General features: G+C 39.7%; 2 protein-coding genes across 20 annotated transcripts in view; one reads left to right on the forward strand and one right to left on the reverse strand.

The window, feature by feature from the left end:
• AAGAB (alpha and gamma adaptin binding protein) overlaps positions 1–16,245 on the reverse strand; it is a 308,159-nt gene that overhangs the window by 223,041 nt on the left and 68,873 nt on the right. For all 3 annotated transcript variants that reach the window (XM_084979083.1, XM_084979072.1, XM_084979051.1), the window contains one exon: positions 190–373. The gene's annotated coding sequence lies outside the window, so the exon portion shown is untranslated. The remainder of the gene's footprint in view (positions 1–189; positions 374–16,245) is intronic.
• IQCH (IQ motif containing H) overlaps positions 1–16,245 on the forward strand; it is a 237,670-nt gene that overhangs the window by 159,855 nt on the left and 61,570 nt on the right. For all 17 annotated transcript variants that reach the window (XR_014817110.1, XM_084978737.1, XM_084978733.1 and 14 more), the window contains one exon: positions 166–452. Coding sequence is in view for 16 of the 17 variants with exons in the window: in XM_084978737.1 (XP_084834863.1) it covers positions 166–452 (287 nt within the window). In the remaining variant the exon portion in view is untranslated. The remainder of the gene's footprint in view (positions 1–165; positions 453–16,245) is intronic.

Raw genomic sequence — 16,245 nt, forward strand, 5'->3', positions numbered from 1 at the left:
TTCTTATTATGCCCATTTTAGAAATGAGGGAAAGGAAGTTCAGAGAATTGAAGCTACTTGCCCCAAGGGCCTCTGCCAAAGCCTGGGCTCTTTCCTCCTACTCTAAATGGGCAGTATCCACATGAACTCCTCCTTTTACCCACTCCAATCTTCCCCCACTCCCAGGAGGCGTGATTGAAGCATACCCACCTACAGAGAGTGTCACCAATGTGACAGTGGACATGCTGATAGAGCCCAATGGAGAAATCAGGCTGCTGTCAACAGGGGACCAGTTTCATGCCGAAGGCCCCTTCATCTCCTCTGGAACCACCATGCCTCAGGCCTCAGTAGATCCCCAAGTTCTCAGTTCTTTGTGCCTTCAAATTGGAAAAGCCTGTAAAATGAAAAATGTGGTTGGTTACTTCTCCATAGACCTGGTGACTTTTATTGATCCAAGCACCATGGAGCAGCAGGTAAGTTGACTTGAAGCGATATGAAATATTCAAATATGTAAAGATTCCATGCCATCCACGCCCATGCAACAGGGACTGTGGGGGAGCTTCTAAGATTCATTGCTCTCCTGATGAGCCGTAAATTCAGCATTTACATGGTCCATGGCAAATCAGATGAGATCATGCTTTACGTCTCTAAATACAGGACCAGTAAATGGCTTGCTGCCCAGTGGGCATAGAAACCAATACTATGGCACCAGCTTTTAAGATAAGGCTTTATTGCAAGGTCAGCTGGAAAGGAGACAGGAAGTATGACTCAAATCTGTGTCTCTCTGATCTGGGGTTTGGTCAAGCTTTTATGAGTTAGGGGAGGAAGGTTGGTATGAAGGGCAGATTTTCAATGAAGGGCTTTGGAACTTGGCCACTTATGGAGAGGTGTGGTAAAGGGGGCTTCAGCACTGGCTCTTCCTCACTATGAAAGGGCTCTGGCATTCAGGTTCCAGTCATGTCTGGGATCTTTTGTTCTGTTGGGGGGGGAATTTTGGTTCTGAGTGCTGTCTGAGGTAAAAATTTTCTCCTCTGTGCATGCTTTGGCTGTATGACTTCGTTTTGTTCTGTTGTCTCTGAAAAACAACTCAGTGTTTTTCACTGAGGATAAAGCAAGACAGGACCAGTTTCGGGCTGGTTCTGCCAGCATACTAGGGTCTTCTTATTCAGTATAGTTGGAGTTTATTAAATAACTGCAACTCATCCCAGTGGGGCTTCAGTTCTGCCCATTAGTGCTCTACCTGTATCTTATTAGACTGTTTTGTGCCATCCAGGGAGTGAACCTTTCTAGATAGAATCTGGTTTTTTTTGTTTGTTTTTGTTTTTGTCTTTTTGCCATTTCTTGGGCTGCTCCCACGGCATATGGAGGTTCCCAGGCTAGGGGTTGAATCAGAGCTGCAGCTGCCAGCCTACGCCAGAGCCACAGCAACGTGGGATCCGAGCCGCGTCTGCGACCTACACCACAGCTCACAGCAACGCCGGATCCTTAACCCACTGATCAAGGGCAGGGATCGAACCCGCAACCTCATGGTTCCTAGTCGGATTCATTAACCACTGCGCCATGATGGGAACTCCTAGAATCTGTTCTTAAATAGAAAGTCAATCACTAGAGGGGAGGTGAGAGTTCTTATAACTGTTCCTTTTCTATCAGTAGTTCACCTGCAACTTAGGTGGTCAATTTTTTCTTCTAAAAAATGTATTGGGAAATATTTCATAAATATAAAAAGTACAGTATTAGTACAAACACTAGAGTAATGAACCAAGACTATTACCAGTCCTGTGTACTCCCTGCCAATCCCCTTCACACGATCCCTCCCAGAGGTATCCATCATTTTACATTTGGGACTTTCATTCTTTTCCACATCTTTAAGCTTTTGCTGCATGTGGATTGTTACCTAACCAGGGTTGTTTGCCTGATGTGCGGCAAACCAAAACATTCTTTGCTGCAAACCAAACATTTGCAACAAAGAAAGAGTTTATTCACAAGGCAACAAGCAAGAAGAAAGTAAAACAGGTCTCAAATCTGCCGCAAAGGACATGCGATATTCTTGGGATAAAGGAATAGGGTGGTCTTAGGTTTGGGGAGCATGGGGACAGGTGATTGGAAATAAGATGAGGGACTCATCATTCTGCACAGGAGAATCAAAGCTACGGGTTTCTTCATGGAAAGCATCTTCAAAAATGGAGGCACTGAGCATCATCTGAGGGGGAGTCTTTGGCCCTCTGATGTCCAACGGGCACTGAGCCGACACTCATGCACACCCAGTTGGAGGGCCCTATCCAGTCTTAACTGACTGAGCTTGAATTAAACATAGCTGACTCCAAGTTTCTGGAAAACAACTCAGGCAAACATTGTTTAGGAGGACACAAATTTGTTTGTTTGTCTTTTAATAGCAACAAATAAAATGACCTTGATCAGCGAAGGCAGATTACAGGTATAATAGATTTCACTGATGATTACCCAGGATTTCAAATATACCCATAAATAATACATAGTTTAATTTTGTGTTTTTAAACTTTTTATAGATCATAACATCCCATGTACTACTATTCTACGATATGCTTTTATTTATTCAATATTTCATCTACAAGATTTTTCATGTGCTTTTGTATGGCTCTAATACTGAATAATTTTAGAGAAATAATATTTAACCTTTTTGCTTTGATCCCTCCCAACCTCACCCCTTGTAAATTATAATATTTAAATTCACTACTATTTCACAAGATTCATTTTTCAAAATGTTCAGTTCCTCCTATGTTGTGCTGGTTGAACATCACTCTGTCTAAAGGGTGAAATGGGCTCCTGCTCTCCCTCTCCTGGTACTCTCTGGCAACCCAATGTTGTAAATATACTTTACTTGTTTTATATTCATTATTCTGTTTTACAATTCTCTGTTTCAGTCAGATGATAAGTTTCAAAGTGAGAGTTTATGTTCTGAGCAGTTCTCAACTTGTCCAGAAATCATTTTCCATTTGCTTCCCTGGGCCCTCTATTGGTTTTGCATTCCTTTCTCGGGCCCACACATAGAGAGAGGAAAGGACAAACCAAGGGCATTCAGGAACCAACCTGAGTGGAGGGAGGACAGAAACAGTGCTGTCCAGTGAGAGAGCTGGGTGGCAAGGAAGCAAGGGAAGGAGAAGCAGGAAAGGTTGTCTTCCCCAAATGTTTGTCATGAGAAATAAGGATTAAATCTGTGATCCCTGGGGCAGTAGGGAGGATGGAACTGTGGGGAGAGTTGACTTACAGTTTTTATTTATTCAAGTTTAGTATAGAGAGAACTGCAAGTGGTAGTGAGAGGTATCTTCTCCAAACATGAAGCTGGTCCTGTCCCAGAGCTTAATACCCTTCTCAGTTTCTGGGACAAAGGTCCACCCTTCACTTGGCTGGTCCCATGTGCTTCGACAGCCTTTTCTTTCCCTAACTCCCCCTCTTTTTCTCTCTATTCCAACCCTCTTCTCATCATACTACCTCCTGCCATAGGGCCTTTACACATGCTGCCTCTCTGCCCGAAATGCTCTGGCCTCATCTCTTTTACCAGTTAACCCCCTTCCCATCCATTATATTTCAGCTTGAGCCACACTTTCTTGGGGAAGTCTTCCCCAAACTTCCTGACAAAGTTAAATTCCCCTGTTTTAGGTTCTCATATCATCATGTATCCCTCTCCTTCATAGCACTTGCTGTTGTTAGTTTTCAACTTATTTGCATGATTATCTGATTAAAGTTGTCTCACCCTGTATAGTATAAGCTCCCTGATGAGATATATTCTGTCTCTTTTTGCTCCCCACTCAATTCTCAACACTATTTCTGCCTCAGCACAACAAAGGTGTTCAGTAAATATCTGTTGAAATAATTAATAAATGAACAAAAGAAACATTCTAGCAGATGCTGGCTAGTGGTGCTAAGGCTTTTAGAGAAGCACTCAGACTTTAGTTGATGGTTGGGATAAATAGATTAACCCCAAATTCTCTAGTCCTTCCCCTGTTTCCTCCTGTTAATACTTGAGTGTATGAGTGAGTGTATGTCACCTGAGTGACAGTTACAACTGTCAATAGAACATGAAAAAGTTCTCAGTGAGCACACCAAAATACACTGGCAAAGGAAGTCTGTTAACTCCCTGTATATGATAGATTATTTGCAGAATCACTGGTACATACTCTTGCCTTTTTGCAAGTGACATCACTTCAGAAAATATTGTATTTTTTCTCCTAGCTGACATGCACTGTGAGAAATGCCAATGAAGAGACTGGCATTTTATCACCTCTCATTTTTGCAGGTCTAACAGGGGAAAAATGAAATCTTGTTTTCCTCTGTATTTCTTTGATTATTAGTGAGGATGAATATCTTTATTTGTTGGCCATTTATATCTTTTGTCTTTTATTCTCTTTGAAAATTTAATTATAGTTGAGTTACAAGGTTCTGTCAAGTTCTGCTTTACAACAAAGTGACCCAGTCATACATATATATGAATATACACATTCTTTTTTCTCACATTATCATCCGTCATGTTCCATCACAAGTGATTAGATATAGTTCCCTGTGCTACACAGCAGGATCTCATTGCTTATCCACTCCAAATGCAATAGTTTGCATCTACTAACCCTAAACTCCCAGTCCGTCCCACTCCCTCCTCCTCCTTGGCAACCAGAAGTCTGTTCTCCATGTCCATGAGTTTGTTTCTTTTCTGTAGATAGGTTCATTTGTGCTACACACACACACACCTGGAATATATATATAGTCTTAATTGCCTTATATCTTTTGTCCCTTTTAAATTGGGCTAAAATACAAATGCTGATTTGTAGAAGCTTTTTTTTTTTTGGCTTTTTACGGCCACACCCATGGCATATGGAGGTTCCCAGGCTAGGGGTCGAATCAGAGCTACAGCTGCCGGCCTACACCACAGACACAGCAACACAGGATCCGAGCCAAATCTGCAACCTACATCACAGCTCACAGTTACGCCGGATCCTTAACCCACTGAGCGAGGCCAGGAATCAAACCTGCATCCTCATGGACGCTAGTTAGCTTCATTAACCACTGAGCCATGACGGGAACTCCTGTAGAAGCTCTTTGAATATAAGAAACTCTTATCATTTGACTTTATACATGTTACAAATATCTTCTTCAGACTGTCATTGTGGCCTTTCTTTCTTTTTACCAGCCATGTTGCTCCACCATAAAATCACTTTTGTTTTTCCTTTGTAATTGCTTAGTAATATTTTGGGGAAAGGTGTTCTAAAAGTACACCAATGTCTCATTCCTCATCAAATTTTCACACAGGAGTTCCCATCGTGGTGCAGCAGAAACAAATCCAACTGGAACCATGAGGTTTCAGGTTCAATCCCTGCCCTTGCTCAGTGGGTTAAGGATCCAGCATTGCTATGAGCTGTGGTGTAGGTCACAAATGAGGCTCAGATCTGACGTTGCTGTGGCTGTGGCATAGGCCAGCAGCTGTAGCTCTGAGAACCTCCATGTGCCACGGAACCTCCATGTGCCACGGGTGCGGCCCTAAAAAGACAAAAGACAAAAAAAAAAATTTCACACAAAACTTAGTATCCCTTGCCAACTTTCTCTTGAGTGCTCAGCCACCACAATGACAGTGGTGATTTCCTATTTCCATAACACCTTCCACATATATTAGTTGGAAATCTATTGCAAGGAAGGCAGGGTAATGGACCCCAAAGATGTTCATGTTCTAATCCCTAAAACCAGTGAAGGTTATCACACATGGTAACATGTATATATAATTAACTTAAAATCTTGAGATGGGAAAATTATCTTGGATTATGCAGGTGGTCAGTGTAATCACAAGGGTTCTACTGGCTTTGAAAATGGAGGAAGTGACCATGAGCCAAGGAATGCAGGTGGCCTCCAGAAGCTGGAAAAGGCAAGGAAACAAATTTTCTGCTGGAGACTCTAAGAGGAATGAAGTCCCCTTTGATGCACTGACTTCAGTCCACTGAGATCTGATCTCTAACCCTTAAAGTTAATTTATAGAAGTTTATTACAATAGCAATATGAAATTAATACAGTTATTTGGTTTTTTGTACTTTATGCATTTGCATTTGTAATTGCAGCCATGAATATATATTATAAATAATAATAATTATGAATTTGTATAAAATGTAATAGGTTACATTACAAAGTAGTTTCACATAGATGATCATACTCACATCCACATGTCTTGCAATAGAGGTGGGAGGCAGAAAGCCGAGGTGACGGCATCCATCTCAAACTCCTATTCTCTGGCCCTAACAACTTACCATCCTAGCATAGTAAGAGCAAAGGGGACCAGGAGACAAAGAAAGATGGATAAAATGACAGCGGTGCATGAGGGACAAGTCCACAATTGTGAATCAATCCAGATAGGGGTGTGGAAAATCCTGTCCAGACTTGAGATGAGAGTGAGGTTCTAGGGTAGCTGAATGGAGGAAGAGTTTCAGAAAGGTAGGGTTTAAATATTGGGAACATTAGGCAGAACACAGGGTCACTGGGAATAAAAGGGAAAGAGCAAGTCCCTGGGAAATGAAGCTGGTAAGGGCATAGTCTAAAACCACTCTTTCTAGTGGAATTATCTCCAAGATTTCAGTAGGAAATCTTCCCGTAGGAGTAGGGAAATCTAGGTTTTCAGAGATTCTGTGCAGAATACACGGAACTAGAAGGTAGCCATTTTTTAGATCTGGCCTTCCCACATAAGGATGAGTGGAGAGGCTCTGCCCCATATTACCATGGAGGGATCCAACCCTTAAACAAAGAGCAGCAAAAGCTATTTCCATACCCCATTGAGTCCTGGAGCCAGAGCCTGTTATAGGCAGTATCTACTGGGTTCCAGAAGGGGCATGAAACACCTACCAAAGGCTTCAGATTGAAAAGACACTGACATATTCATTGACCAAGTACTTTCCAAGGGTCTGCTCAGTCCCTATTCTAGATGCTGAGCAAATAGGGATAAGTAAGACATGTTCCCTGTCATGAGGAAGCTCATTTAATATCAGTCACCAAATTCCATTTGATACATAAGCACACAATTATTCTGTACTTTTACTGATTCTTAGGCATAAACATTGCCTCCATGAGATTTATAAATCCTCTAGAAAATACACTAGTCCTTGCATTTTTTACCTCTTTGTGATGTCTAAGACAGTGACAGTCAGACGATAGCCAGTTGATCAGTGGACTTTTAGAACTGCTAGAACATCCAGATCTGTTGAACTTACTTATATTCACCTTTGGGGAATTTTAAAGGAAAGAACAGGTGTTTATTGAACATCTTGTATGTATAAGACTTCATGGTAGGTGCAAGAGAGACTGCAAAGATGCAAAAGCAGTGAAAATACCTGCCCTTAGGGAGTTCACAATCTAGTTGGGGAGAAAGACTTAAAAAATGAATTACAAGAAAAAGCTTAGGTGACAACTACATGGAACAATAAAAGAAACATCAAAAAGGTAATGCCAGTTTAACTGCCTTCTGTCTAGAGCAATCAAGAGAGGTCTTTACAGAGTAGGTGGGATTTGAGCTGAAAGATAATTAGGATTTGAAGGAGAGTAAGAAAGAGTGTGTCCCAAATGAGAAGGCTGCTATGAAAGGTGGTAGTAGAAATTCACAGAACATTTATGGGGAAAAAAATGAGAATCTAAGTCTTACAAACGTCATAACTAGCTTGCCTCATATAAATATGCATTGATATACCTCTGTCCAGTTCCTTTTATATAAAACCTCTAAACAAACAGATTGGCAAAGATGCTTTCTGTTGAAATCCTCAGATTAAAAACTTCTTTGTTTTTAGATAATTGTAAACTTTTGAAATAGCTATCTCTGTTACAAGCACTAGTATATTTTTTTTAAGGAAAGGAAATCCAATCTTTGAAAAAAATCTTTAGATGAAAAACAGCCACAGGGTCCTAGCAAGGGCCCTTCCTGGATACATAAGGTAGCTACAAAAGGAAATGAGACTTATTTCAAAGTACGAATTATGAGGAAAGACGAAAGTGGAGACCCTCGTGTATGTTAGAGAATATATCATATATTCTGAAAACTATTTCTAACAGTTTCGAAATGCAAATGTATCAGCCTAGAATAGAAAAAAGAGCTGAAAATACTTTCATTATGATGGATAGTGGGTTCTGGCCCCAGTTTTTCCACTTAGCAGTTGTGTAACCACTTATCTGCTCAGAGGCTCTCTGAGCCTGTTTTTTTGTTTTGTTTTGTTTTTTTTTACAAATGGTGAATCCCTGCCCTCCTCACAGGATGTTCTGAGAGGCTGAGCAGATATAAGGTGCTGTTCTTATTAAATCAAACAGCATAATCACATGTAAAACTATCACCCGAGCCCTCAGCAGGTTCTCAAACTGTGAGTGAAATCTGAATTGAATTAGCATTATTTTTAAAAGTCAGTGAACATTATCATCTCCAAGTGATATATAAGCATCAAAAGAGAATATATTTATTTCAGAGAGTGGAAAACTAAAGTCTGCAGAAATACCATAATTCCTTCTTATTCACTGCTATGAATTTAACTATTTCTTAAAACTTAACACCATGTCTTGCATATAATAGATCCACAATAAATATTTATTAAATGAATGAATGAATACTTCTCTCTGAGTCCCCTTCTAGTACTCTCATTTGCAAGATCTCTCTATCCTTGTCTTCAGGATATACAAGGTATTCACTGAGGGACTCAATGAGATTTACTTTTTCTCTGTAGGTAAGGTATTTTATTTATATATAAGAAGGTTAACAGTGTATATCTAAATTAAAATTTAATAGGCCTTTGGTATAAACAGAAATGCCTGTTATTCAATGTTTTTTTAAATGCTATAATGGGCACATTGTAAATCACAGGTTAATACCTAATGAAGGAAGAATAGATCCCAAGGGTTTTTGAGGCATTAAAGTAAAAGACCTATCCCTTTAAAAGGTCTGCATCTTTGTGTCAATGAAAGAGACCCATAATATAAAGTAATAATAATTACGATGGTGGCAATGATGACTTCTGCAATAAGCACAAAGGCAATGATGATAATAATAAATTTATAGTGAAAATTTCATTCCATTTCTTAACACTGATAACCCAGGTAAACTAGTGACCAACTTTGCTATATATAATCTTAAAACCATATGTGACTATCCTTAAATGTTGGGTTAACCCACTTGCATTGTAAACCTTAGGTTTTTATAAACCAAAAATTGAATCCAAGCCTAAACATCAGCTCTTGGGTAGAACTTAGATTGGTCTACATAGAAGAGACCCAGTTCCTCTGTTTATATCCAGTCACCCTACTTTAGGACTTCAGACGACTGCTCTCATCACAGAGATCACTGCTTCCTTCTGAATGAAACCTAGACACTTCTCTCTGGACTTTGGGGAGAGAGAGAAACATTAATCACCAGAAACATTGCCAAGGGAAGGGCAAATGGGGGCACTCACACTGTATCTTGCAATTTTCCAGAAGTGCCACCATTTGGCAGAACCCAGGAGGGCAGCAGGTAGGAAGAAAGGAAAAGTCTCCCTACTAATGCTAAGAAAGGCCAAAACATTTTCTACATACGTGTGGTTACACCCTGTTCACCAGGATCACAAAAACAGGCTAAGTGGCCCTTTCCTACTTCCAGTTGTCACCTGAGATCAAGACTTTTTGTGTGAGAAATTTTTGCTTTCAAAACTGTCCCTGACATTCATTTTAATTTAATTTTATCTCAACCATAATGCTGGGGTGACAAAGTACAGAGTAATTTGCTCTAGGCCTTAACTATTTCTTAAAACAGCCATGAACCATCCCTCTCCCACCATGTGGCACTAATTGCTTTTCTCATTGATTATGTCCAAAGTGCTCTCTAGGACAAGCACGCTGACCTGCTTAGTGGCTCCCATATTCAATAAATGCATTCTCATCCTGCCTCCCACATGCCACTTTCACTTCTAAAACTGGTCTTTCCTTTCTTTTCTGTCAATATACAACTGCCCTTCTTTTCAAAGCATGTTTCAAAATCCAACTCATCATGGAAACCCACCGTAATTAATCCTTCAACTGCCATTTCATTGTGTAGCTTCTCAGATCTGAAGTACAGTATTGACAGAGTAATTATTAATGACAATATTAACTATTTATTGAATTTTTGTCACATGCCAGATATTCAGTTAGATATTTCTAATCCTCACACCCTGATAAGCGAATACTATCCCTAATTTACAACTGAGGAAACTGAGTCTAGAGTGACATGGTCAAGGTCACGCGACAACTAAGCAGCAAACCAGGGTTCAAACCACGATTTACCGGTCTGCTGAGCCCAAGCTCCTTTTCTCACAGCAGATATTCCCCATGGTATTGCACTGAATTGGTGGTTACTTCCTTTGTAAGTCTCCCCCCACCTCCTCAAACACCATCACCAAAGAAAACGTATGTTTCTCTCGTATATCCTCAATATGCTTGTTGAATTGAGTTGAATAGCTTAAAGCCAGAAAACACATCTCCTATTTTTTTTAATATATTCCATCCTTGTGTTCAGCACATAAGGTAATCATTAAATGTTAATGACTAAGTGAAATGGAGTAAAATCAGCGTTGTGGCAGCCATTTTTAAGCTTTAAAAGTTTAAATGAGCAAGCCCATACACAGCACCACAGCTGGGAGTGCCATATTGCCATTAAGCCAGAAGGTGGATTCACGGGATGGGAACATTGAAAACAGGCACCACAAGAATGGTTAAGTCAGTTTTCCAAACCGCTTTCTACAAGTAGCTACAGCTTTTCCCTCCATAATAATTCCACAATGATTAGCCTGCTAGGTGAAAAACCCCAGGCAAAAATCTGAGCGTCAGAGGAGTTTAGAATAACCACTGGGTATCAGGCTAAGGTTGGAGGTAGTGTGGACAACAGGTAGAGCCATTTCCATCTAGCTGGTCAGAAATGTAAGAGAACTGCTGCTTAGATTTCTATTCCAGGCTTTATCTTTCAGGCTAAATGCCTTTGTTCTTTTCATTAGATTGATGAAATCCAATCTCACTTTCTAACACATATGGGCATCAGAATGTGTATTTGGTGAGAAATAGTGTCTTATGTCAGCAATTTCTGCTTCCTCTTGTTTTCTTTGCTCATAGCACGAAATCCTACTTTTTGCCAAAACCTTACTTTGTAGCTTTTTAACTTAATTAAATATATAGGCAATTACTGACACCATCTGTCTTCATAGAAAAAGAACAAGAAGTGACACAAAAAACTGGGAATCTGAAGGGACTATGTAGCAAACAAAATCTTCTAGCTCCACTACAGTAATATTTATTTTTAGGAGCCCTTGAGTTATTTTAAATCATTTATGTTCTTTAGAAATAATGAATTTGAGCTATACTTAAAATGTGGTAGCATTGGTATGACTTTAAAATATCAAGTAATCCATTGCTTTTTCAGTAAAACAAAAACTTAAACATGCCGCTGAACATCTGTTACTAGTACAGTCTAACACAGCACTTAAAATCCTTTAAAATCCCTGAAACCTTTATAATGTTACATGAATCTTTCACATAAATAGAACTGTTTTAACAATATGTATATTCCTTTAAACATATATTTTGCTTTCTTAAGCAAAGACTCATTGTATTGCCTATGGTTTCCTTATAAATAAATAAATGAAATGGCTTTACTTCTCAATGGAGTCAATATCCCCCTATCATCCCACATTCCTAGCTCACTCTAGAGTACCTACTTATCTATGTTTGTTTTTTAAACTTTATCCAATTTCTCCACAAATGCTTTAATACGTAAATAATATCAAACCAATCTATTGAAATCTGGCCAGGTTAAGTCAGGAACCAATACAAAATAAAAGTCCAAATTAAAAAACAAACAAACAAAAAACCAGAATTCACCTCCCATGCAGAGAACATTATCAGGAAATACAAAGGAATTATAGAGAAAAGAGTCCAAGGAGAACATGGAATTGGCAGTTACCACCAAGGACAACTGGGTTCTTCAAGCAGCCCTTCTCTGCACCGGCAGGAGAAGATTTTGAACCCATGTGTCATCTACTAAGAGCCCTACCCTCCATAAGTAGAAGTGCGCATGAGAAGACAGCTACAAAGAGGTTCAATATAAAGAATACACTTTTCAAAGAAATAACTGTAAAACTTCTACTAATGTTAAAAACATGGTAAACCAAAGGATATGCTTTCTTAGATTAAAACATCAATATACATATTTTATAATTTTTATTTGCTTAAAGGAAATATTTAGAAAGTGCTTTCACAAATATGTCTTGAATACTGTATAAAATGCTTATCAAATACGAGTAGAGATGAAACTAAGAATTTATGCTTATCTGCCATGACTTAGGAATGCTCTAGTGCATTCTCCTGAGTAAGCTGTATATTAAGAAACAGTACATTGATGGAGTTCCTATCATGGCGCAGGAGAAACAAATCTGACTAGGAACCATGAGGTTGCGGGTTCCATTCCTGGCCTCACTCAGTGGGTTAAAGATCTGGCGTTGCTTTGAGCTGTGGTGTAGGTTGCAGATGTGGCTTGGATCTGGTGTTGCTGTGGTGGTGTTGCAGGCTCTGATTCAACCCCTAGCCTGGGAACCTCCATATGCCACGGGTATGGCCCTAAAAGGACAAAAAGACAAAAAAAAAAAAAAAAAAAAAAAAAGAAAGAAGAGTATAATACATTTTAGAAGAATAAAAGAAGAGATGAGGAGAAGGAGGAAGGGAAGGAGAAAGGAATACTTCCTTTAATGCATTTCTTTTATTTACTAGAAACTGAGCTTAGGGACAAATGGTATTGGGTGGGAGGGGGCTGCTCAGTTAAAGCAGCCTGTCAGGTGAAGCTCAAGAGGAGCAGAGGTCTAACCTAGCAACAGAGCCTCGACGGGCAAGTCACAGCTGAAAACCACTTACTCCGGTGAAACTACAGGGTGATTTTCAGTCAGCAGCTACTCAACTGATTTTTTCCCAGGGCCCTAAAATTCTGCCTATATGTTTCTGGGAAGTGCCCCAGAACTTCTATTGATCACAGGTAGAAACCTTGGCTTTTTGCCTACACTGAAGGACAAAATTTCTTTTGTCTTTATGCAGCTCTCTGATTACAGGCTCTCAAAGTTCTTTACAGACAAATAATGAAAAAGGTGAGGCAGAAAGGTATAAAGCGGCTTGCCCAAAGTCCACCACAGACCTTTCTTTGGCTTCAGAACCACCTAGTAATTAGTGGAACTTCTGGATGTGACTGCCAGCAGCACGGTGCTCTCTCATTTTACCAAATCCCTTGCCAGGTGGAGAGTAATCTCCAAGATGAAGCATAGGAGGAAAATCTGGACTTCAGAGCCCGGCAAACTTGGGCTGTAATCCTAGCCCTGCCCCTTAGCTGTAGACCTTGGGCAAGTTTCTGGGTTGAGTTTCCACTTCCACTTCTATAAAATAGGTGTGTTAATACCTACCTCACAAGGTTGTTGTAAGGATGACATGAGAAAATACCAGAGTGTCTGGTACATAATAGACTCTATACATTAATTTCCCTTTCTCTTTCCTTCCCAGGTCTTCCTCATAGAGTCTGTCCTATGTGGTCAAAGCAGGGGAAAAGTTGTAGAATCCAAACAATCAAATCCAAAAGGTTCCATTACGGTACCCTCTACCATCACCAAATTAGTCATGACTCACTAAATTATTGGATTAACTTGATGAGGATGAGGAAGTGTCACTATGGAGGGCAGAGGGCTGGAGACAGCCTAAGGCGCTGGGGGTGGGGGGAGCCTGGAATGAGTAACAGGAGGGACGAAGGGAAGCAGGTGTGTTTAAGACAAAGCTTTCCTTTAGTCACATGCCCATTTGCCTGACCAACCCTGCGTCTCTTCTGCATTTGACCACACCCAACCCCATTTGGTCCAGGAGCTGATACAAAATGAAAGCCTGCAGTGGGTAGTCAGGGGAAGTGTACTGCCTGTCACAGAAGAATAGCCCATGACTGCTTATTGAGCTCCAGGTATTAACCATTGCTTGAGTGCTAGTTTGCATAAAGCAGGTGTTTTTTTACCCAATATGGAAAAGCTTTTTATTTGGGTTTTTTTTTTTTTTTTTTTTTTTTTTTTTTTTTGGCTGTACATGGAAGCTTCCAGGCCAGGGATCAAACCCATGCTACATGCAATGCCGTATCCTTAACCCTCTGTACCACAAAGGAACTTCCAATGGAAAAGCTTTTTAAAGTGGAGCCTTAAAGAATACCTAAAATAAAATCTCAGGGCAGTTTGGGAGGTGGTTTATCACAGGCTCCCTCATTCAGTCATGATTTACACATGCAACTAGATTCAAAAAAGCTGCCATACAAACTGTGGAGGTGTCCTCCCTAGAATGGGTCTCCTGGAGACTAGGCTGTGTGTGTGTGTGTAGCAGCTTTACGGAGTTATCATATACATAAAACTCACTCTTAAAGTATATAGCTCAGTGGCTGTTAGTACAGTCACAGAGATATAAAGCCAACATCACTATCTAATTTTAGACCATTTCTTTTACTCTAAAAAGAAACTGTACCCATTAGAAATCACACCCCATACCCTCTTCCTGCCAGCCACTGAAAACCATTTTCTGCCTCTAAGGATTTCCCTATTCTTTACATTTCATATAAATGGGATCACACAGTAGGTAGTCTTTTGTGACTGACTTCTTTCACTTAACAGAATATTTTCAAGGCTCATCCATGTTTAAGCACATATCAATGTGTCATTCCTTTTTTTTTACACTTTAACTGGAGATCTATATTATTTTGCCCTTTTTTCTTTTTTTTCTTTTTTCTATTACAGTTAATTTACAATGATCTGTCGATTTCTGCTGTACAGCAAAGTGACCCAGTCATACATATATATATACATATATACACACACACACACACACACATTCTTTTTCTCACATTATCCTCCATCATGTTCCATCACAAGTGATTAGATATAGTTCCGTGCTACTCAGCAGGATCTCATTGCTTATCTACTCCAAATGCAATAGTTTGCACCTACTAACCCCAAACTCCCAGTCCATTCTGCTCCCTCTCCTCCTCCCCTTGGCAACCACAAGTCTGTTCTCCATGTACATGAGTTTGTTTCTTTTCTATAGTTATGTTCCTTTGTGCCATATTTTAGATTCCACATTTAAGTGATATCATATGGTATTTGTCTTTCTGTGCTTAGTGCTGCGGTGAACATATGGGCGCGTGTATCTTTTTCAATGAAAGTCTGCCCAGGAGTGGGATTTCTGGGTCATATGGTAGTTACATATTTAGTTTTCTGAGGTACCTCCATACTGTTTTCCATAGTGGTTGTACCAATTTACATTCCCACCAACAGTGAAGGACAAATTGGGCTGGCGAGATTGTAAAATGGTACAGCCACTTTAAAAAAACAGTCTGTCAGTTTCTCAAAAAGTTGACAGAGTTACCATATGACCCATCTCCACACCCTCTCCAGCATCTGTTATTTAGTGACTTGTTAACGATGGCCGTTCTGACTGGTATGAGCTGGTACCTCATTGTCAGTATGTCATTCCTTTTAATGGCTGAATAATATTCCATTGTAATGGTTGTATCACATTTTGTTTATCTATTCATCAGGTGATGGACACTTGGGTTGCTTCCATTCTTTGACTGCTATGAATCATGTTATATAAACATTCAAGCACAAGTTTTTATGTAAACACATTTTCTTTTCTCTTGGTTGCATATCTAGGAGTAGAATTGATGAATCATATGATAACACTATGTCTACTTTTTGAGAAATTTATAGACTGTTTTTTGAAGTGGCTGCACCATTTTACAATCTTACCAGCCCATGTCTTTACCCACACTTGTTATTGTCCTTTTAATTTCAGTCATCCTTGTGGGTTTGAAGTAGTATCTCTCCTGTCTGTGTTTTAAAGGGAAGATTTATTTCCTTGTGTTATTTAATGGAATCATCTAACAAAGATTTATTGCACATATGTATCAGGAGTGCTGTGCTAGGTATTATGCAGGGTTCAGTTATGAATGAGAGATCCCTGCTGTCTGTCTGATTCTTCTAAGAATTTCCCAAATGTAAACAAACTTGCCTTAGACTTGAAATTAAGAGCTCTGGTTGATTTCAAGTCTGAGCTCTGGCCTCTTCCCCTCTCAGAGCCTTGTGTCCAGGGTTTAGAGAGTCCAGACAAGATTACCTCCAAGGCCGCAGACCCTGTTTCTTGTCCATATAGTCTGCAATTAAGGTTTTTCCTTATTAAAAAAAAAAAACCTGGTTTACTGGAGCTGTTAAGGAAACTGGAAGG

Source organism: Sus scrofa, chromosome 1 (genome assembly GCF_054392235.1).
Source record: "Sus scrofa isolate SSC_HxYL_T2T_F1_AM1 chromosome 1, Sscrofa_HxYL_maternal_Yorkshire_Landrace_v2.0, whole genome shotgun sequence".
In the NCBI taxonomy this organism is placed as follows: domain Eukaryota; kingdom Metazoa; phylum Chordata; class Mammalia; order Artiodactyla; family Suidae; genus Sus; species Sus scrofa.